Source organism: Glandiceps talaboti, chromosome 20, assembly GCF_964340395.1.
Source record: "Glandiceps talaboti chromosome 20, keGlaTala1.1, whole genome shotgun sequence".
Lineage (NCBI taxonomy): Eukaryota > Metazoa > Hemichordata > Enteropneusta > Spengelidae > Glandiceps > Glandiceps talaboti.
In genome coordinates this window covers 8511280-8534075 of record NC_135568.1, presented here as the reverse complement: position 1 = coordinate 8534075, position 22796 = coordinate 8511280, and the positions used below count along the sequence as shown (strand labels likewise).

At 36.4% G+C, this 22796-nt stretch overlaps 2 protein-coding genes across 2 annotated transcripts in view; one reads left to right on the top strand and one right to left on the bottom strand.

The window, feature by feature from the left end:
* LOC144450463 (uncharacterized) overlaps positions 1-18422 on the bottom strand; it is a 41399-nt gene extending 22977 nt beyond the window's left edge. Inside the window, exons 1-3 of the mRNA XM_078141073.1 lie at positions 17866-18422; positions 16407-16526; positions 15309-15468 (exon numbers count right to left, since the gene is read on the bottom strand). Coding sequence (XP_077997199.1) covers positions 15309-15468; positions 16407-16526; positions 17866-18360 — 775 coding nt within the window. The 5' untranslated portion in view covers positions 18361-18422. The remainder of the gene's footprint in view (positions 1-15308; positions 15469-16406; positions 16527-17865) is intronic.
* Positions 18423-18607: 185 nt separating this feature from the next.
* LOC144451044 (tubulin polyglutamylase complex subunit 1-like) overlaps positions 18608-22796 on the top strand; it is an 8325-nt gene continuing 4136 nt past the window's right edge. Inside the window, exons 1-6 of the mRNA XM_078141803.1 lie at positions 18608-18656; positions 19565-19655; positions 20188-20321; positions 20830-20893; positions 21248-21363; positions 21861-21996. Of these exons, the coding sequence (XP_077997929.1) occupies positions 18608-18656; positions 19565-19655; positions 20188-20321; positions 20830-20893; positions 21248-21363; positions 21861-21996 (590 nt within the window). The remainder of the gene's footprint in view (positions 18657-19564; positions 19656-20187; positions 20322-20829; positions 20894-21247; positions 21364-21860; positions 21997-22796) is intronic.

The window sequence follows — 22796 nt, the reverse complement described above, 5'->3', positions numbered from 1 at the left end:
TATTTTTCACACAACCATGTACCAGGGCTGTGAAAAAATATACCCTGTAACGGGGCTGTGAGGCTCACAGCTGGTACATAGCTATGCTCTTCTTCCTAGCACTATGATGTGGCCACATCCTAGTACTGGGATGTGCAATGTTCCCTGTGTATTCAATGGACAGCTTTCAAACACTTACGTTTTTCTGTACAGGGGTTGCAGACTTTGAGTTTTTCCTAGTATCAGCCACTGATTTAACAACGTTAACGAGGTGGTTGGGTGATGTTACATTAGACACTGAACATTCTCGTAGATCTTCACCTTCTCCACCAACAGCTAATGGGGAATGGATCTGAGAAAGAAGTTATAATTTTTGTTATAAACACATTCAAAAAATGTTTCAATCTGAATTTCTGCAGTACTGACAAATTTGCAAAACATATATATTAACAAGCTGTCATCAGAGATGACTCAGTCCCCGCAATGAATGTTTTTAGAGAATTGCCACCAGTCATGGTAGTGTGATTAGATTGTATGAAATATAGCACCAATGATACTGTCAAACAAAATGGCTGTCTGGCAGCCATATTGGACCGTAACACCCAGGAAATTGACGTGCATATTAAAACTCTATTGTCTTGTCCTTGTACCGAGTTTGAGAAGAATCGGTCCAGGCATGTTCAAGTATTGGCTGTGGACATGTAAAAATTGAAACAAAATGGGCGTCTGGCAGGCATATTGGATCGTATCACAAAACAAATTGACGTCCAAATGTAATCCACACTGTCTTGTCTTTGTACCAACTTCGAGGAAAATTGATCAGTCATGTTCAAGTATTGGCTCTGGACATGAAAAAATTGAAATAAAATGGCCGTCTGGCAACCATATTGAATCATATCACAAAACAAATTGACATGCAAATGTACACTCTATTGTCTTGTCTTTATACCAACTTTGAGAAAAATTGATCAGTCATGTTCAAGTATTGGCTCTGGACATAAAAGAATTGAAATAAAATGGCCGTCTGGCAGCCATATTGGACCGTTACACCCAGGAAATTGACGTGCATATGTACACTCTACTGTCTTGTCCTTGTATCGAGTTTGAGAAGAATCGGTCCAGTTATGTTCAAGTATTGGTGCTGGACATGTAAAAATTGAAACAAAATGGCTGCCTGACGTGCAAATGTACACTCTATTGTCTTGTCTTTATACCAACTTTGAGAAAAATTGATCCAGTCATGTTCAAGTATTGGCTCTCGACATGAAAGAATTGAAATAAAATGGCCGTCTGGCAGCCATATTGGACCGTAACACCCAGGAAATTGACGTGCATATGTACAATCTATTGTCTTGTCCTTGTACAAAGTTTAAGAAGAATCGGTCTAGTCATGTTCAAGTATTAGCTCTAGACATGTAAAAATTGAAACAAAATGGCTGCCTGGCAGCCATATCGGATCGTATCACAAAACAAATTGACGTGCATATGTATGACATAATGTGTTGTCCTTGTACCAAGTTTGAGAGAAATCGATCCAGTCATGTCTGAGAAATGACTATGGACGCACGCACACACGGACGGAGCCCAATCTATAAGTCCCCATCCCCGTCGCAGACTTTGTCCGTGGCGGGGACTAATCAACAACAATTTAAGCAGCTTAATCAGGAGTCCAGCCAATAATCTGTCAAGTCTAAACACAAAATTGCTTACACAGATTACTTAATCCCACACGATGTTTCAGGCCACCCTGGACAAAACGGGATGGACGTGAGACAACGCAGGGGGATGGGAGGGGAAAACGTGACATGCAGTGATTGCCATGCCAGATTTTTAAACTGTCAAAAAATTTGCCACAGCAGTCATGGTGCGTAAAAGAATCCTAGTAGACCACAGTAAAATGGAGTGAATGCAATGAAACGTTACAGTACCTAATAGGCCGTGGAGGCAGTCAGTAATGGGACGGCCTGGGGTACCTCCATGGGTAACATTGCAGGGAGGCTCTGCGCTAATACTAAAACCCACAATTTGGGGATACCAATTTTATGCAAAAAAGTATACCCTATCTGATACTATGTTATTTAATCAGTTAATTTGTCATCAGGGGAACTCCTTAAGAGACAACATCATTTATCGAGGACTTCCTCACACACTCAAAACAACACTTTGTTGAGGATTTTTTAACTTTTCATGATATATGTCCAATACATATTAGAACACCCTCATCAAAACGTGCTTTTGCCATACTAGCACAGCTAGGAATTTCATACTTTACAAATTACCATCTGGGTAACGATCCTTATAGAAAACACAATTTATCGAGGACTTCCTCACACACTTTGTTGAGGATTTTTCAACTTTACATGATATAGTTCCAATACCTATTTATTTTACCCCTTATAATAAAATAAAATAGTGCCAATGGTCAACTACATTATTGTCTTTCAGCATAGTACCTATCACTTACCTGTACATTACAATCATCATCATCACCATTCTTGGAAAGCAAATCTGTTTGCAAAGTGATTCAAATAGATATTGTTATTATTAAGCAAGTAACCTGTGCTAGTTAATATTGCAGAGCAATGAAAAATAGTTTATTTCTATCTAGCTTATAGTATTGGCATATTTATAAATTTACGTACGAATGTCAATTACGATTATACAGGTATGTACATGTAAATACATTTATTTTCAAAACACGGATGACAATGGAAACCAACACATGAAAGTATACTTTTACATCACCAAACACTCAAAATATTCAAGAAAGCTCACTTTGTGTTAATCAAGAAAAGGTCAAAGGAGGAAAACTGAATAAAGAAGTGGGTGGCCTACCAATGTGAAGTTTCATGTGGCCCACCAATTTTGATGTGTTATCTGTCTCCCAATCGCATATGATGCACTGCCATGACTGCTTTTCAGTAGACGAGTCCCTTGATTCCTCGTATTTGTCAAGCATCATAAAACTGCTTCCTAGAGACTTCTAAATGAGTGAAACAAAGAACATAACTGTCATTCAGTTTCTGGTCTAGGTAATTGGAATTTTGCCTTGATCAGGAGAATGAATCAACAAAATAAACTCATGGATTTTCTCCAACTTTAAGAAAATATTCCTACTATGAAATACCTACTCTTTTATCGTTACCAATTTCATCAACCTCCTCCTGCTCCTCCTCTGAACTGAGCATAATTACGTCCCCAGAGTTCTCCATTTTATCAAAAATCTGTGAGAATGGGAAAAAATGATAAATGCAAACCAGTTTTGAATGTGCTATATGACAGATTAATGGTTATGATTTTGTGAGTTTTCTTATCCTTCTGTAAGATAGAGGAACAACAGAGCTCAATAAACGGCAGGCTCTTAGAGACGTTACCTTAAATTATTTACTATCTATTTTACAATATCGAGATCGAAGAAATACATTTACTAAAATTTAACAAATTTAGGGTAACATTTATATGTAGACTGACTTTCCTGCAAATTGAAATTAAAACCAATATATCTCAATTAATGGCATGAATTTTAGTTTAAAAGACTGGGCATGTCCAGAAACAATGGCAAATCAATTGTCATTAGAACTGTAAAAGGAAATCCCAAAGTCTACATGAACGATGTTATAAACAAACCTGTAAAGCAGTTAAACCGGCATTACTTGTCCCCTCTCCATACATATTATCATTTTTTCCAATGTCCTTTCTTTTCAGTTCAATATTTATTCCCTAATTTCAAAAAAGTAGAAATTCAAAGTGATTTGGTAAAATATATCCAATTTACGTTCTTACAGATAACCAAAGTATGCCTGTCTAAGATCACACTAAAGGTATACTAAATAGTAATTGGATATATATATGTCACGCTTTTGTTTGTTTGCATGTGTGCATGTTTATAGCATGTTATAACAAGTCATTGTCAATGACATAGTTCCCACTAGGATAGAGTTTTAAGGAACTGGCAGTCGGTGTTTTGATCACAACATTTCTTGTTTGTGACACTTTCAAGTTGACAACATTCAGTGAGATCTGTCCACACATGTATGGGTTATGGCTCTGGATATGCAAAGATTGGAAACAAAATGGCTGCCTGGCAGCCATATTGGATTGTATCGAGACGGAAATTGACATGTAAATGTTTTGTAGGAAGTCCAAAGCGTCATGTTTCAGTAAGTAAAAAACGTCTCCTAGACAGTGATAAATAAGTTTGAAACACTTTAAATTAGGCTTGTAGTTTTTAACTTTACGATTTTTGACCAAAAATAAACATGATTAGACATAATTTTCATATCACTAATTGTAACATAAAAATTTGGATTTAATTTCATATTACTGGTTGTTTCAGAATATAATGAAAAAAAACACTTCATTTATCCAGAGCTAGAACCATCCACATTAAATTTCAGCTCATTCGGCCCTGTAGTTTTAGAGTTTCAGATTGTTGACTAAAAATACACATGTTTGGACCTATTTTGCATATTGCCACTTTCATCCTGACATTATAAATCCTTCATTTACCCAATGCCAAAAAAAATCCACACTAAATTTCAGCTCATTAAGCCCAGCAGTTTTAGAGATTCAGATATTTCATCAAAAATACACATTTTAGTCAAAAATGGTATATTACTAATCGTATCACATTGTCATCAGCAGAACTTTATCAATTTACCTCAGGGAAGATACTCGCCACATTTCAGCAAATCGGCCAAGTACTACTTCATTTATTTAGTTTTAACAAAAAAAACACATTTTTTGACCCAAATCACACATCTGTTGACTGATCATTTTCATTTGAATAATTTTCCAACTAGACACCATATGTCATGCCCCACTAAATATCAATGCTATCAATCAAGCAGTTTTGATTTTAAGTTGTTTACACACACACATACACACAGAGACAGACAGACAGACTGACAGATACCAGGCATTGTCTATAGAACTACTGAACCTTATCAGTTCAGTTGTGCTAAAAAACACACTTTCAGTCTAATGATTATTTATTATTTAGACACTTACGTCATTGTTTGCAGGGGATAAAGAGTTCAGGTTTCTTTCAGTATCATCCACTGATGCTACACCATGGTTGAATGATGTCTTTGACCTTCTTTCAGCACAGGGGTTTATGAAACTCATGGAATCAGAAGCAGCGAAACCATATATCTGTAAGGAGAAAAATAAATATTCATACAAAATCTTAGTGGATTTTGATGAACCATAGGCTTGATAGATGAATTGGTTAGGTTGTGGCATAAGATGTATGGATTAATGGACTAGATAGGTAGACAGACAAATCAGAGGATGCATACATACATACATACATACATACATACATACATACATACATACATACATACAGATAAGTAGTATAGAAGGTAGCCAGACAGGTACCTCACAATGCTTTATACATCATCATTCAATAACCTACTAGTTTTAAGTTGTGCTAAAAATGATCCAGAAAAGAACTCAGTTACTGCATACAATACTAACACCCCTGCCCTAAAAAAAAACTTTACAACAGATTTCAAGAGGGCATCTCATATTTTCATATTACACCTGTCTGAGATATGAACACAAATTAAAAGATAGAGGAAGCTCACTTGTTCTAAGGTTTTCCCAAGAGTTCTTCCAGGGCTGGAGAACATCTTAGGTACAGATCGATCTAGATGTTGCATCAACTCTTTTGTTGGTGGGGCAAGAGTTAGCTCCGTGCACTCATAGCTGTTATCTTTCAATATTTCTGACATCTCTGCATATTTTAATGTTTGTGGGTGTTGTCCTGAAAACGCATATTAGCCAAATGAGGGCAAACAATACACACTATGAAATCAATCAAAATTTTTCTTACATCCATGACATGAAAATCAGTAAATTCTGTGAAAGTATTTGATTTTGAAAGTTTATATTAAATAATACATACACAAACACCACAGATCCATATACATGTACAATGCACTCATGGAGTACCCTTTTCAGTACCATATTGCATGACAAGTATCAAACCTAATTAGTAAGTGATGTGCTCAGCTATGTACCTCTTTACTCAAAACCATCGATGAATTTAAACTCTAAATGTTATCACCTATGTTGACTTCAATGTCACAAGCTATGTAAAACCTACTGATTTCCAGCCTATCTTTCAAATCCTCCTTTTGGGTAAAATTGAAATATTGAGCAGACATTCAATCTTACCTGGATGTAGAAATGGAAGATGACATTCTTTCTCACCATAGTCGTACAATATTTCTTCACCCTTTCCAATGTTTTTTGTTGCAAACAAACACAGCTTTGGAACATGATTGTGTATCATTACTTTCATTTTGGCATTGCCTTTTTTTTGGCTGTGATTAACAAATCGACCCTTTCTATTTTTATATACTCCACAAGTAGCGTCAATACTGAAAATAAGAAGTGAATGAAAACACAGATTAATTACCTTTCCATTACTAATAACCCATAATACCCAACGGCAAACTGATACTTGCTGTACTTGGTTCCTCAGAAAACTCAGTAGACAGACATTATACATATACATACATATATAATCAGGGATGTAGAAAATAGCCAAAAGCCGGTTAAACAACCGACTGTCAACAATAAATTACCAGATATGAAAATGAATATATTTATAGAAATTGGTCCCCAAAACTATGAAATCTTTAGAATTTATCATGTTTATGGATTCAGAGTTTCTGATTGCTCGCCAAATCACACCACAAAGTGAGAGAAAATCATGTTGATGTTGGCATTGGTGAGAAGATTTTCTAACTTCGAAGCACAAGTCAAACTTGCCGGAACATATTTTTCTAAGTTTACAGCACTAAATGGGATCAAATAAGAATTAAATGATTGTTCGGCATGGCCGGTCCACCATTACTGGCAGCAGACGCATTTTGACCTGCCATGACCTGCCATGAATCAATGGGGGAAACACCATAATTTGTTATTTTTAGTACAAACTTTTGAATGATACATTTGCTTCCCAAAATTCTGGCTACCAAAAGATCTAGAAAAATCAATTTGAGCAACTTTTCACTAACATTTATAATACATATATTACTATTATTTGAGGAAATCTGTCAAGCTTGAATCACAGTTTGAGAGGACATCTGATCTTCACACTGATCAAAGTGATGAACTTGAAAAAGTAAGTTCTGCAAATCAAACTGTCAAATCTACGTGATTGGTACTAATTAAAAAAAGAAAAAAAAACACTACATACAATAAATTAGTTCTTGATTGTCATTTTTAAATCAATTTTTTTTGTCTGGTGAGTTTGGCTAATTGAAGTAATTCAGTAATTGGATGTCTGGTTTTGCTAATTGATTTTGAGCCAAATTGCTAAGAGATTTTTTTACCCCCAAACAAACCCTTTTTGTTCCTTACCTCAAATAGTTTTGGGTAACATCAACAATTGAATTGACAAACTTTTGTCAAAAGTGTTGGGGGAGGCCTACTTTGGGTTTTGGAAATGAAAAATTCACATACCGTGTGGGAGGGGGGAAAGTCCAACACAACACCCCCCCCCCCCCCCCCCCCCGCTCCCCATTGCCGCTTAGATTTCCGGCTATAATAATTACTAATTAACCGGCTATACTAAAACCTAAAACATTTCTACATCCCTGTACATGTATATATGTATACATCCATACATACACACATACATACACATACATGTACATACATACATACATACATACATACATACATACAAATATACATACATACATACATACATACATACATACACATACACGTACGTACGTACATACATACATACATACATACATACATACATACATACATACATACATACACGTACCTACAGACATACATACATACATACATACACGTACCTACATACATACATACATACATACGTACGTACGTACGTACGTACGTACATACATACATACATACATACATACAATCATACATACATACATACATACATACATACATACATACATACAGATAAGTAGTATAGAGGGTAGCCAGACAGGTACCTCACAATGCTTTATACATCATCATTCAATAACCTACTAGTTTTAAGTTGTGCTAAAAATGATCCAGAAAACTGAGCTACCATCCCTACACTGTCCTTTGCAAATTTAACTTATGACAACTGGAAACTAGAAATTCAAACAGAAATCTGTACTGGGTGTAAACTAATTGCATAAAGAGAGTTAAAAGCAACTAGCAACTAAGGTTTTGAGTCTGAACAACATCAAAGTAGTACACGACCAAAAAACTCATAAGGGGAAAAAATTTGATAACCTACCACATATTTGATTTGTTATGAGTAAAGAAGAAGCGAAAAGTACTTGGATCACTTTCCTCTCTTTTTTCTCCTTCTATTTCACTAATCAATTCACCTGCATATTCCACTATGAAGTCACATTGATTCAAACTGCGTAAAGACTTAATACCTCTTCCTAAAATAAAACAAAGGTTTAGAAAAAATTAATTTGGAGCCTTGAAGTCATAACGAAGTGATGATAATTAACATAAACAATAGTTTTCTCTCTCAAAATAGTAAATAAAGACATAATTGATTAATGCTACCCAAGTACACTATACTAAAGATTTATCTCCTCCTTGCTACAAGCTTCTATGCTTTCAAAGCTACACTACATCATGTTATTATTTTAAAAAATCAAGGGTAAGTAACAGCGAAGTGATGATAATTAACATAAACAATAGTACTCTCAAAGTTTTAAATGAAGACATAATTGATCAATGCTACCCGAGTTCGTACGCGTGTTCTATGTGTTTCACACAGGCTAGGAAGGAACACTCATGCGTTAGCTATATGTTTTCAGTTGGATAACTCGACAACCGATTAGATGTACTCTGCCTTGTAAGTAGTAAGAGTAGATTTTGGATTGCCTACCCCACATACACAGTAAATCTTTCCTTTCTAATCTGTTCCATCTGTCTTTACTCAAGATTTACCTTCTATGCTTTCAAATCTACACTACATCTTGTAACAGTATATTAGCAACATGCATTGTTTTAACACGGGTTTGGTAGTGTTGTATAGGTCAATCTTGTAATAATGTAGCATTATATTATCTGCAATAATTGTAGTGTCACTTTTTCTGACAAGGGGATGCAACGAAATTCACCCCACGTCAGAAGAATCTACACTACAATTAGTGCAGCTACATTATAAGGCCAAAAAAAGAAAAGAAATGGTTCTGGTCAGAGCATGCATCACTTGAATACCCGCGCGTCAGTCCTTTTTTTGTTTCTCCAGCCTATGCCTCCATGCGAAAACTGCAGAGCTAACAAAGTCATGAACAATCAATTTGCAAATGACATCTACCCCACATGCACACTTCAATGTGTATCGCCTCAATAATAATAACGATGGTAGAAACAAACTTTAAAACAGTTTACACTTAAAAGGGCCAGTGCAATTCTATTTGTTACTTTGCATTATTATGTTCATACTGGCCCATAATGAAAGCAATGTATGATTAAAAGTTAATATACTGCACGCATCATGTAGAAATAGGAGGGGGAAACCTGTACCTCCCATTCTGTTTCCTTCGACTTTGTTCATGTTTCCGGTATTTGCCGAGCACTCAAGTGCCAGTTAAGCCATAGACAATAGAGAAAGAGAAGCCAAATATGTTGTTTACACACTTGTAACATTAAGTCATCCTTCTACAACGTGGTCTTGGGTTCAAAAGTATGATGTGTGTTGAAATGAGAAATATAGTAAATGTTATGCTTTAGCTCTGGAGGAGAAATAACTAAATAAACGATGTGTGTAGGGCATGAAAAGTAACTGTGATTTTTGTCACAAAAAACACCACACGCCACTGGGTACGAGATTTCATTTTGATACATAACTTCAGCCTTTTGACGTATTTTCATAGTGTTACGAGCAATATTCTGAGTTATCAACATCATCAATTTTAGCCCCTGGAGACTGAGTGACAGGTTTATTGTGAAGTAAATATAATCGCGTAGTCGCACCATTTTAGTCAGTCTGTCCTGACCAGAACCAATTCTTTTTTGGGGGGGCCCAACATACCTTTCTCGCCACACCATCGCAGTGACAACCAGTCAGGGTCGCATCCTTTTGCCAAAAAGGCTTTAGCCACATCGAGTGGTTTCTCCCTCTGTCTACGAGACATGTGTTTACCACTACGTTCCTAACATAAAAATGAGATTTATTGGCATTAACTTAGGCAATTAAAGGTTACAACAATACAGCGTGACTATCATTCATATGACAGGGGAAGTGAGGAAACACTTACAATTAATATGGTAAAATTCAAACAGACAACCAGTCGTCTAGTTATCCACGCTGCATTTGATGATGGACGGATGTGCGCTAAATTTAGGTGTTACGTTACATGAACATCGCTACCTCGCATCTCTCAACCCATGGAGTTTGCCATGCTCAACCGCACGTCAAAGTGGTTGTTTATTAATGTTCATCATGATACTTACGATCAAAAACTCTGCGTTTACTGTGAAATATACAGAGACTTTATTTATATACTTACCTTTTCTGAATTAGCGTATATACTGTGTACCCGGAATGTGTGCACATCTGAGAAGAACGCACATCCACGCTGACCTCACACTCCCGCGGTGTGCCTAGTCTCAGATCTCATCTCGCTTTGACCAGACTCTCGCCGTTGAGGGCATTCGCCCCCCCCCCCCGCCCCCCCCCCCCGCCCCCACCCCCTCCCTCGACCAGATAACAACGGTATTATATCATGCGTAGGTGTTTTACCAACTGAAACACTTTTGTCTTGTGACATTGCCTCGTCCTGCTTGCAGATGGTGAATATGTCTACGTTCCTGTCAGACGACTGACTCCACATTACAATTCTCCCGATGCTAAAGTGCAAGTGTGACCCATTGAGAACTTCCCAACCTCAGATTTTCGAGATTAGTTAATATACTAAGCTGGTAGAATGTACTAATAGTGGTCTCATCATTTATATCAACAGAAATAAAGAAGTGTCGGGTATTTGCATAATCGTCTTGCCCATCTCTTGTCAGTATATGCATGGACACTCAGACCACTATAGAAACTAAGTCTAAAATATAAACTAGAAAGTAGTCTTGCTGATAGACGTTGGGGTTTTCTTCCGACAAAGTTTGCTGTGACGCCTATCCTTGTTGTATTGTAAATTCGGAATGACACACGAGGTCTAGCAGCTAGACTAGGACATAAGTAGCTGTGGCCAGATTCATATAGCAAGTATTCATAGTAGGAGCACAGAAACATATAAAGACTTATTTTTTCTTTATTGTTTATTATACGTTTGTAGTGGTATTTTAAAATCTTGCATTTGTATTGCAATTGATTGGCATGATTGGCGTGACTTGAACGCTTATAACTTTGATTGTTAACTTTCGAACACGCAGAACAATTAATAGCCAGCCACCTTAGCTAGCTCTGATATATGCTTTGAGAACTCGGTCAGCAGTTGTGTCGCAGTTCTCAGTGCATATTTCTAGAGCTGTGAACCGTCTTTTTTGAGGACAGCACGACATTGCAAATATATACGTTATCGGATAATATCGTCTAAAATCTAAGTTATAGTCTAAATTAGAGGGGCGGGCTGGGAGGCGACGATATTATCGGATTTTATCGGATAAAATCTAAAACCTGTCTAAAATCTAAGTTACAGGGGCTTGCTGGGAGGCCTGAGTCCCAGAAGACGATATTATCGGATGTTATCGAATAAAATCAAAAACTTGTCTAAAATCTAAGTTAGAGTCTAAATTAGAGGGGTGAGATTGGAGGCCTGGGTCCCAGAAGACGATATAATCGGATTTTATCGGATAAATTATAAAACTTGTCTAAAATCTAAGTTAGAGTCTAAATTAGAGGGGCGGGTTTGGAGGCCTGGGGTCCCAGAAGACGATATTATCGGATTTTATCGGATAAAATCTAAAACCCGCTAAAATCTAAGTAAGAGTCTCAATTAAAAATATCCGATAAAATGTAGTATCGGGGCCCCGCCGATGCTCTGTCTAATATCATGATAGTCTAAGTTAGATTTTATACTCTTAGTTAGAAATTGTCGGATAATATCCGATAAAACGTGAACTGTCCAATATTATAGTCTAAGTTAGATTTTATACTGTAAGTTAGAAATTATCGGAACAAATCTCAGTTAGAGTTTAATATTAGACGTGCTGGTTGGGAGGCCGGGGTTGTGATGAGTCGTGTGCAGTCTAATATTAAAGTCTAAGTTAGATATTATCTGATTATTATCCGATAATGGAATATGTGCAATGTCGCGTCTTCATGTCTTTTTTTACACCTGACCTCATGAAGACACGACATTACACAAATAGCCATTATCGAATAAAATCGTATGTTAGACTCTAGGTTAGATGCAGGCTGTAACTTACTTTTGATGACATTATCCTATAAAAAGTACTCTGTATGTGTGAAGTGTATTATTATTAGTCTACAATTCGATTTCAGAGTATTACTTGGATTTTATCCAATATCATCTGATAAAAAGGTACTTCTGGGGGTTCAGGCCATGAGAGATGTCTAATATTAGATTTTAGAGGATATTATCTAAAATTATTAGACTCTAATACATCCATGGTTAGACTCAGACCATGTTACACAGACAATGAACACAAAATTGCAGTCCCTTGCTTTTATAATGTTTTGCACTCACAAATCCGTGATTGACAGAATGTAAACTTTAATACTATGGATGAATAATGTTTAAATGTTGCAAACCTTTCTCACACATATTCTTGACAGTGATGTTGATTTTGAGAGAAGATTGTGTTTGACAATATAATAGACAAGTCAAGATTACTGACTACATAGCTAGCGCTCTTCAATATGTATGTGTGAACAGTGAGTGAAAACAGCTGGTGTACTTCCAATTTCTCTTACAAGGCATGTACGCTCAACACAGCCAGTACGATCCGTGTCAGAAAAAAATCGATATTCTTTTCACTAAACTTTGCAACATTGTATAATCAATCGACATTGTAGCTGTCAGTCAATTATTGCTGCCTTAAATGCTTTGTGGAATAGCTTACAAATGAGAGCCTCCCTGTGCCCTGGACCATAGTGTCTCTATCTCTGTCTTGCCGTCTCTACTTCCGCCCCTATCTGAGTATCTCAACCTCTAGCTTGTAGCTTAAAACCTCTAGAAAATCCCAATAACATTTCCTATAGAAATGCAAACCTGTTTCAAAGTCATGGCTCTTCGCCCGGGCTATTCGTATAAGAATGTCAACCTCATGATTAATCTAAACTAGGGAAGTTAATCACATGCATGTTTCAAGTCATAAAATTATATTTGCATAGCATAGTTACATAATGTTGACATCATTTAGTATTTTATCAAGGTTAAAATCACAGTATGTTTATCTTTATTTCATGTCATTTTAACTTTTAGTGAAGTTCATCAATCCACTGATTCTGATAGGAGGTGACCACTATTTGGGTGGAGTTCCCATTGCAGTCAAAACAAGATCGAAAGCACAATACACCAAAATACACTGTGATAATACACTGTTATTACATCGGAGCTGTTTATTTTACGGCTGCAAATTTTAATACCCCCCCCCCCCCAGCCCAAAGAAAAGTGAGCCTTGGATATTTACAGTTTCAACACAAACAATAAATTGCAACAATGTATAAAATATTATGTAAATGAGCCATCTAGGGTTGCACTGTCTAGAGAGGTCGTAGCACAAGGCAACAACTGCACTGGCAACTACATTGCACAATAGCTACATTATCAAAACTATCTTTTCATTTAGAAGGCAGCTTTGATGTGGATATGAATAGGAAATAATCCACTAATCAGTAGTTCAACTTTCTAATAAACTGTTTAAGGCCCAGTTTGTGTGGCAAGACACTGTCAAGTTGTCTCTTTGTCATTGAGTCTTCTTGGCAAAGCAGTAGAGAAAAATAAGTACATGAAAATATGTGACTAAATGCACTGAATAACACATAAACAAGAATGAATATTGTAAATTTTAGTAAGGGCATGTTTTATTGACAATCATGACCTCCTTTTGAATGGCATAATTAATTTTCGTTTAGGTATTTAGAAATCTGCACTTAGTTCATACATTATCTTCCACCAGATGCGCAATGGTGCTGCCGAACTCATCATTTTGTTTGATCATAATTGACAACTGGATTTGTATGGACTGGAATTCGAATCGAAGTAGGGTCAAGACTAGACTGAAGGGTTCAGTCATTTATTGGCACTCCTTAAGTCATGCCAAACATGTTTAGAATGAGGTAAGGAGTGCCAATAAACGACCGAACCTTCCAGTCTAGGTCAAGACAAGAGTGGTTGTCTAGGGCGACTGAAAACTAACACACTGTCGTACTTCTCAAAATAAATTCATTTAGCCAGTGTGTGTAGCTCAACTTACATCTATGATTCATGAACTCTCCAAAACATTATGTGAATTACAAATGACTTGACAATTGGGAAAGCTTGATCAAATTGTATTTATCATTGTAAACTATGTGATGGCCATCAAACTACAGTCTTACAGGTAACATCAAGTTCCTGGTGATAGGTGTTTGATGATGATATTGACTGAGTCTAGCTGCTTTATCTGGGTAAAATAACTTCAAAATCATGAAGTGACCATACTTCTAGAGTCTATTTCATACATCTGCGCATAACCGAGGACCCAACACGTTTGTGTGTGTGTGTGTGTGTATGTGTGTGAAAATTTCTTGTGGTGTGCATACGTTTTTCAACTTATTTGAGTTTCACACTCCAATAGAGGGCGACATGACATCAAAAAGGTGCCAAATGAAAATGTGTGAATGTTTTCACACATTTTCAGACAATTCTGCCGACCTGAGGACTAGCGTTAAATTGAACCATATTAAAACCAGGGGTCTTGAAGACTCATTAAAGCAGTTTCACTTTGAGGACCCAAAATAAGACCTCGGAACTCGGTCAGGTCCCCGGAAGACGGCTGTGTATTCAAATGTTGGTCCTCAGATTGATAGCAATGCAAGTACACACACACACACACACACACACACACACACACACACACACACACACACACACACACACACACACACACACACACACACACTCACATTCACTTATTTCTACAGAAACCCATTCAGGTTTATGACTGTGTCTCAGGGATATGAGTTGGAGGCTCCATATCACAAGGCTTCCCAGTCAGTCTAGAGGGCTATCATTGAATCAGCTAGGCCTGGCAAACAATAGCATATGTGATTTACTGTCCCCAACTGTTTGAGTCATTACCCAAGGAGTCATCCCACCCCCTACCTCCAGAATTCACACTTGTCTTGTGAGTGAGATAATGCTTACCACTGGGCATGTAGATACAATCTCCCTTATTCATGGTCAGTTTTGAATATTCAACATCCACCATTTTTGGAAATTTAATAAAATCCACGGCATCAACATCAACCTCTGAAAAGCCACCAAACTCTCTTGCAGCTGCTTCATACAGGTACACAGATTCTGTCTGTAATAATAATTAAAAATACAACTCTGTGAGATAAAGGCATTTTTGTAAACGTTACGTTCTGGCCAAGCAACTTCATATATAATGAATTTCCAGTGTATTAGTAATTTTTTACCCACTGCTACAGAAATATAGTTTTTGTATCTGTGCAAATTATAGTCTTCGAGTCATGGAATTAGTGTTTCATAATATATTCGTGTGAAAGAGGAATACCACATCTCCATGAAATAAAGGCATTTTTGTAAATGTTGGGGTTCTGGAGAGTCAATTCATGATTTTGCATCACTGTATAGTTCACTATAGTAAATAAAGGTTTTGAACTGAGCATAATACACACTTAGTCATCAATATTTAAATCCTCAATTGTATTGCATATGCATGTTGGCTGACTCCCTTGAAGCAGTGCATGCCAAAGGTAAAGACCTACACTGAACAATGAATGCGAATCAAGTTTCAACTAGGATTTTCTCTGTAATGCAAGTGACTTCAAATCATGAATATATGATATGCATTGCACACAAACACAAAAAAGTAACAAAATTATTTTTTTAAATAAAGAAAAAGATAAATATTTGATTCAATAAAATTACTGATTTGTATTGTTATTATTTTCATTGATGATATCGATAATGGTGATACTTAGAGTCTAAATATAGTTTATTGGATGTTAAACTTGCAGTGATCACTTAGTCAACTTGGTATATTTGACTTCAACCCACTCTGAAGCCAGAGTAACATTTTTGCACTGACACTACAAAACTTAATTACCTCAAGGGGGGTTCTGTTAAGTACTGCCTAAAGAAGCTAGTGGCTAGGCACTTGAACCTGGTGGGCTAATCACTGATTGCATGCAGAGATAGAATACATTCTCCTTAGAGATTAGATAGCACATACAGAACACAAGGACATCTACACAGTCAAAACACAAATTTACTCACCTGCTTTGGGTCAATGAGTAACCATTGTTTGGTACCATTAAAAACACAGTGGATATTCTCATACGGATCTTGATGAATTAACGTTTTGCCGCCCCCAGCACTTAAAAATAAATGAACTTCCTAGAGAAAAAAGAAAAGAATTTATACTATTGTTGTTCATGTATTTGGTCAGATAATCACCCTCACTCTTTCAGCCTGCAATCAAGACAGTGTAAACACACTGAAGTCCTCCAAAATGTACACTGCTGCTTTTCAAGATAATGGTAGTCAATAGAAAAACTAGCTATTGTGAGTACATCCATGGATGTATTAGTGATTAGTATAAATTAGTGATAGTATAAATTAGCATCTAGGGTACAATTTAAACAAAAGTCCATTCAATAATAACAATCAGATCATTAAAAGTTTGATTGCTGTATAAAATGCCTTCTTAAACATAAACACAATGTATTTGTCTGTAATTAGTCAAATTTGAGAACTAACTGAAGACTGTAAAATCACAAAATTTTCTAGTGGCAAAAATATCTAGGTTTAAAGCAGCCATATGGATGAGGAGTGGATATTTATTTTAGATTTTTGATTTATAAAACAATTTTATCATAGTTTACTACTTGAAAAATCAATGTGAAACTACATAGACCAAGTCTGTTTTTGTAACTCAATAAACTGCAAAATGCTAAAAAAAAAAAAAAAAAAAAAAAAAGTGTAAAAAGTTTGTTATTGTACATACAGTAATAAATATTTTACAAATATAGATTAGATTAGATTATATATTAGATATGACTTTATTAGGACCCTATAGAAAATAAACAATTCTATTTGGGAACAAAGAAAACTACAATTGTATTGATTACAATTTTTACATGAGTTTAGATACATATACAGATAGCAATTATCTCTTTTTGCTTTGATTACATAATAAATTTAAATTTCTCTTTCTTTTCTATATGTCTATTCAAAGTCTGAATTGATATTATAATTTAAACAAAATAATTAACCTCTTTGCTTTGTATATAGTTTGCAATGTATCAAATGATGTCCTTCGTCTTCTACTGTATTACAATTTTCATATAGTCTTGGCTTGTGTTGTATACTATAAACATAGTTTATCCTACATCGATCTCAATAGTCCTGAGTAAGTGATATGATATGGTGATATGTGTTTTATTGTTATATATATATATATATATATATATATATATATATATATATATATATATATATATATATATATATATATATATATATATATGTATGTATATTGATACATGATAATTAATGAAATGTGCATTGATTTTGCGTGTAATGAAAAATTTACAAAAACAATATTCTGTAGAGGACTCCTAACACGAGATTGATGCGTTAACAGAGAACTTACATTGATTCATTAGTCGTGCACCGTCTGCAAACAGGACTACGATCTCAAGAGCTCTTTTAAATTCAATACCACGTAACTTACCTGAATACTCTTTGCAAAGCTTCCGCACAACAAACACGGCGGTATGGTTACATCTCTTTCCATCAACCCGGGAACTTGTGAAATAACATAAGTACTGTGATTCTGATAGTGCGTTATAAAATGCCTAATAGTATCCCTTCCAAGTATCCCTCCTTCACCATACGGAACTCGGTTATCTCCTTCGTACTTTGCCTCTAGGCGAACTGTCAAGTCACCATACTCTTGGATCAAATACTGTTCCGTCCAATCGTGGTACGCTCGCGATTTTTTGGCAGCTCCACGGAAAACTACGGGTTTATGGGGTTTGACGTATTTTTCGTAGAATTCGATTGGATGTGGTACGTGATCCAGTTCCTCGGTTATTACGCTAGGATCACGATGTGACCCAAAAGGTTGTAAATGTCCCTTGGGAACACACTCAATTTGAACTATATGTACATGAAAAAAGTACATAAGGAAAGCAGTCCGCAGTAGCCCGTCCATTCGTTTCATCATCACTGCACTGTGCACTAGGGGCGCGGTAATTCAGTATGTACAGCAGACAACAAAACATTTGACTTCCGGGAAGGCGCATAACTTTTTGTCAAATGAAATTGATCTGCGCATACAGTCTTGATTGGTCAAAGTTCACCGATGGTCCAATCAAAGCTGCCAAGACAAGTCCTTCAGCTAATCAGATTTAGTTTTATGGAAGACGCAGAATCGGTCATCACATAACATAACATAACTAGATCGGGGGAAAATGGCCGCAAAGAGAGAAGAAAGACCGGAGAGTAACAGAGAATTCTTGGGTATTGTAACCATTATTATCTTGCAAACATGTCTCTCCTCTGTGAACATTAAGAATATGTGTCCACATTCACTTAGTTGATTGTGCTGGAACCAAATTGTCACTTAATCATTGGCAGGGAAAGCGCAAGCGAACATGTCATTGTCAATTCCTAATGCAGAAGAAAACACGTCGGATAATGGCAAACCAATGCGTCTTGGTTACTGTGGCAACAATAAAGCCGTTGGTATACTATCAAATTATAATTTGTAGTCTTCTTTAGGCAATCCTACATTTTAATAACCGGAGTCATTCTCTGATCAGCACTATTTCCCATAGCTGCAATAATTGTAGCGTCTTGTTGCGGTTTTGTGGGTTTTTTCGTCTGTTTTGGTGACTTTTTAAGTTTTTGTGTTTAACCCGCACCTAACAGTGGGGTTAAACACAAAAACTTAAAAAGTCACCAAAACAGACGAAAAAACCCCACAAAACCGCAACAAGACGCTACAATTATTGCAGCTATATTTCCCACAGTACCCCCCCCCCCTCCCGTGTACAGTCTGTTTACATTATTGAATTAGAATATAATTTTATGCATAATTTAATCATTTTGAGTCATGTAGCTTTGAAGTTTGAGCGCATTACCTCGACTCTCTCTGTAATGTAAAACAGTATTGCATGGAAATGGGGTCTATAAACATAGTGAATGGAGGCATGCATGTACATGTTCTATTGTGCACCATACATTACACATTGGAGTTGTCTATGACTGTACACTATCTCTCCTGATTCGCCAGGTTAGCATCTAGACTAAAGTAAGTTTTACCCAGAGTTCCCCTCACCATAGACCCTCCACCCACTAAATCCATGTACTGTGATATTGTTTATTCAAAGTTATTAAAGTACTTGTTCCTTCTACTTGTATTTCAGAAAGGACAAGTGTTGGGAGTCAAATGAGAGATGCATTATCCAAAATGATTGAGAATCGACCAGAAGATCCTATTTTATTTTTAGCAGAATAGTAAGTAGTGAGATTAACTTCTTTATTTACATCTTGAGCTTGTAAGTTATATTGAATATTTTATGATAAACTAAATGACTTGAGAACGAGGGCAGCATTTACCTGAGCCCAGAGAGACGTGCTTGACAAGGCTAGTATGGAGGCTATCTGTGGCTTCACAAATCATGTTGCTACCAGTACATGTACCTATACACAGTCACTGTTTACATCATTCTAACAGTTGGGGTTTACTCCTTTGCATGAACAACTTTTGGTTCTTGATTTTTCATGAAAAGATATTCATATTCAAAACCACTGATAGCCGTTTGTGGTTCAAATTGCCCAAAGACTTTAGCCATTCAGAAACAAATGGCAAAGGCAAAGTTTGGTCCTCACACTCCTGAAATCTGATTCCAAGTCTAATGTTTCAAGCATCATAACTCCACTCACAGTGATAAGGGAAAGGTAAACGATGACACCTCTAGCTCAAAATTCTTTCAGACAATTCTTGTGTTGACACTATTAACTTCTTTATTTTGTTTTAAATTCACAGTTTTGAAACCACCAGTGATAACAAAGCAGGGAAAGTTACCAAAGCATATCAACGATTGTTGTTAACACATTATACCAGACCTGCCTTTGAAATGAATGCTGTCGCTTCATACGATACTCTCAGCAGCCAATCAGGTAAGGTGTTACAATCAAGATAACCAATTAGGTATACTGATGCAACTGTACAGGAAATAGCAAGTGTGAGATCATGGTTCATTTAAAATGGTAATGATACGGTCATATTTACCACACCACACTCAAAACCCTGTGATATTTTTACCCCTGGCACAAACATGTAATGGAACAATGACCATGCACAATAAGAACCCTTCTTCAGGCCTTTGTGCAATGCTTGTTGCCTCAATAAGTACACAGTACTAAATTCTTCACATAGCAACCTGTCTTATCTGGTCCCCATACAGCCGAGTTTATACTAGGGCATAATAATAGTTCAAACATTTTCCAGGCATACCTATTCAAAAACAAACTGCAGCAACAAGGCCCATATGGGGGGGGGGGGGGGGGGGGGGGGGGTCAAGTCTTGCCTATGGTCATTAACTATTCAGAAATAAAGGATGGTGGGTTTGGCTTGAATTGAACCATTCAACCATCATGACTCCATACATGTCTTATTTCACTGTAGGGTCCAAGGGTTACAATGGTCTAACTGGTACTGTTTATACAGAATTACTTACCATGCTGTGTCGGTAAGTATACCAGTAACTATATATTAGGTATATAAGTATGAAACTAGACTATCAACATAAGACGCTACAATCCCAAGATTAACAGAGACTAGGGCATCAAACTACCAAACATCTATAATCAGCTGATAATACTGCCACCTAGTGGTCAGTTGTAAATATGGAATTTGTCATTCAGATGAAGATCATCGACCAAGATAGATCGAAAGCTCAAAGCCAACAATTTTGAACCGCTTGTGTATTAATTAAAGTCAGGTGTATAGCCGTCAGTACTTTTTATGTACATACAAAACGGTTAACCACTACAGCATGATATTTCACAACACTAACAACAGTGTCATTCTGTCCACTCTAAAGAGACATGCCAGGTCCGATTTCAGAGAAGTTAATGAGGAGAATCCAATGTCGTGATTATGAAGTGGTACCATATGATGTGTTTTTCTCAGGAGTATTAGCATGTCTTGTTTTAAAAGGTATGTACATGATCATGTGATACAGTCTGTCAATGTTTATTGTATAGGCTATAGAAATGAATACATTACTCAAATTTATCACCCAACTTATAAATGGCATAAATGTATGTAGGCCTATGTAGTATGAACATCGTAACTGTAAATACAAACAATTGTATTTGAGTTTGAGGTGGGAGGTAGCCTGATGTACAAATGAAAACTGTTTATTTATAAATGGGAATATAGCCTGAAAGATCCAGTCATTGTTTCTGTTAACGTACTATAGCATAGAGAGTGGTTGCATAAATGTGAATAATGTCATCTGAGTTACGACCTAAGAATGACTGAGGTAGGATGTCTTGGTGTGAGCAAAGCTACTGACCTGTCTGACTTGATGCTAGAGACACAACCTATCCACCACCTTGGGACATCTGTGACCATCATCCTGGAACTATCCTGAACTTCTGTATGTGAGGGCGTACGACTCATACAGTTCTCAATTCATCTCTCCTTCACAGACTATATCAAAGAAACACAGCAGCTGTTCAGTGAGTTTGACATGAAGAAAACAGGCAATGCAAATAGAGAATTATGTGAGGCAGCTTTGAAAATATTAGATGAATCTGTTACCATGACAACTGGTGACCCTGTAAGGTAAGATTGAAGGGTATTAATATGTGTGGTGAAAGTTTTATACCAGTCATAACAGAATGTCTATGGGAAGGCCTATGCAGTGTTTTATTCCTATGCACTACTAGCGTTGTCATTGGTGCAATTATAGTGTAACTAGATTGAAATTAGCAAGGCATCACTTTCATTTAGTTATGATGTCTAACAGTAATTATAGCACATCACAAGTAAAGTTTCAGTTTGTTTATGTTTCAGGTTGTCAAGGCTACATGTATGTTGTGAAATAGAACTACAGACAAAACATCACTATTTTACATTTTTGGCACAATTTATAAACTAGAATGCATCATAAGTGTAACAAGTCTGTAGAATTGAAAACCTGAAACAGTCTCTCACAGTTGCCATAAAAATTAGAAAAATGCAGCACGAAACTCAAAACTATACAATCATTGACTTCTGTGTATGGATGATAAAATAAAATATTATGTAGTATGATTACTTGTTTATTAACTTCAAATCTACAATATTCTTGAAGATACTGACTTAGGCGTGAAACTCATTGAAAATTAAAGTCATATCTCCAGTGTTTTTGCTAAGGGTGGTAAGTACCGGTAGATAAATCTACCGAGGTTCCCCTGTCATTTTACCAGGGTTCCTGAACAAAATTATGTTAGATTGCATGGTGAACTATGCAACTTTTTATCCCCTTCCCCTTTCTGTTACTTGGTTCCCTATGTTAACAAAAACACTGCTTGTAATTTATCACTGCATAATATTTGAATATCCAACACTACCATATGTACATGTAAAAGGGCATTGCATCT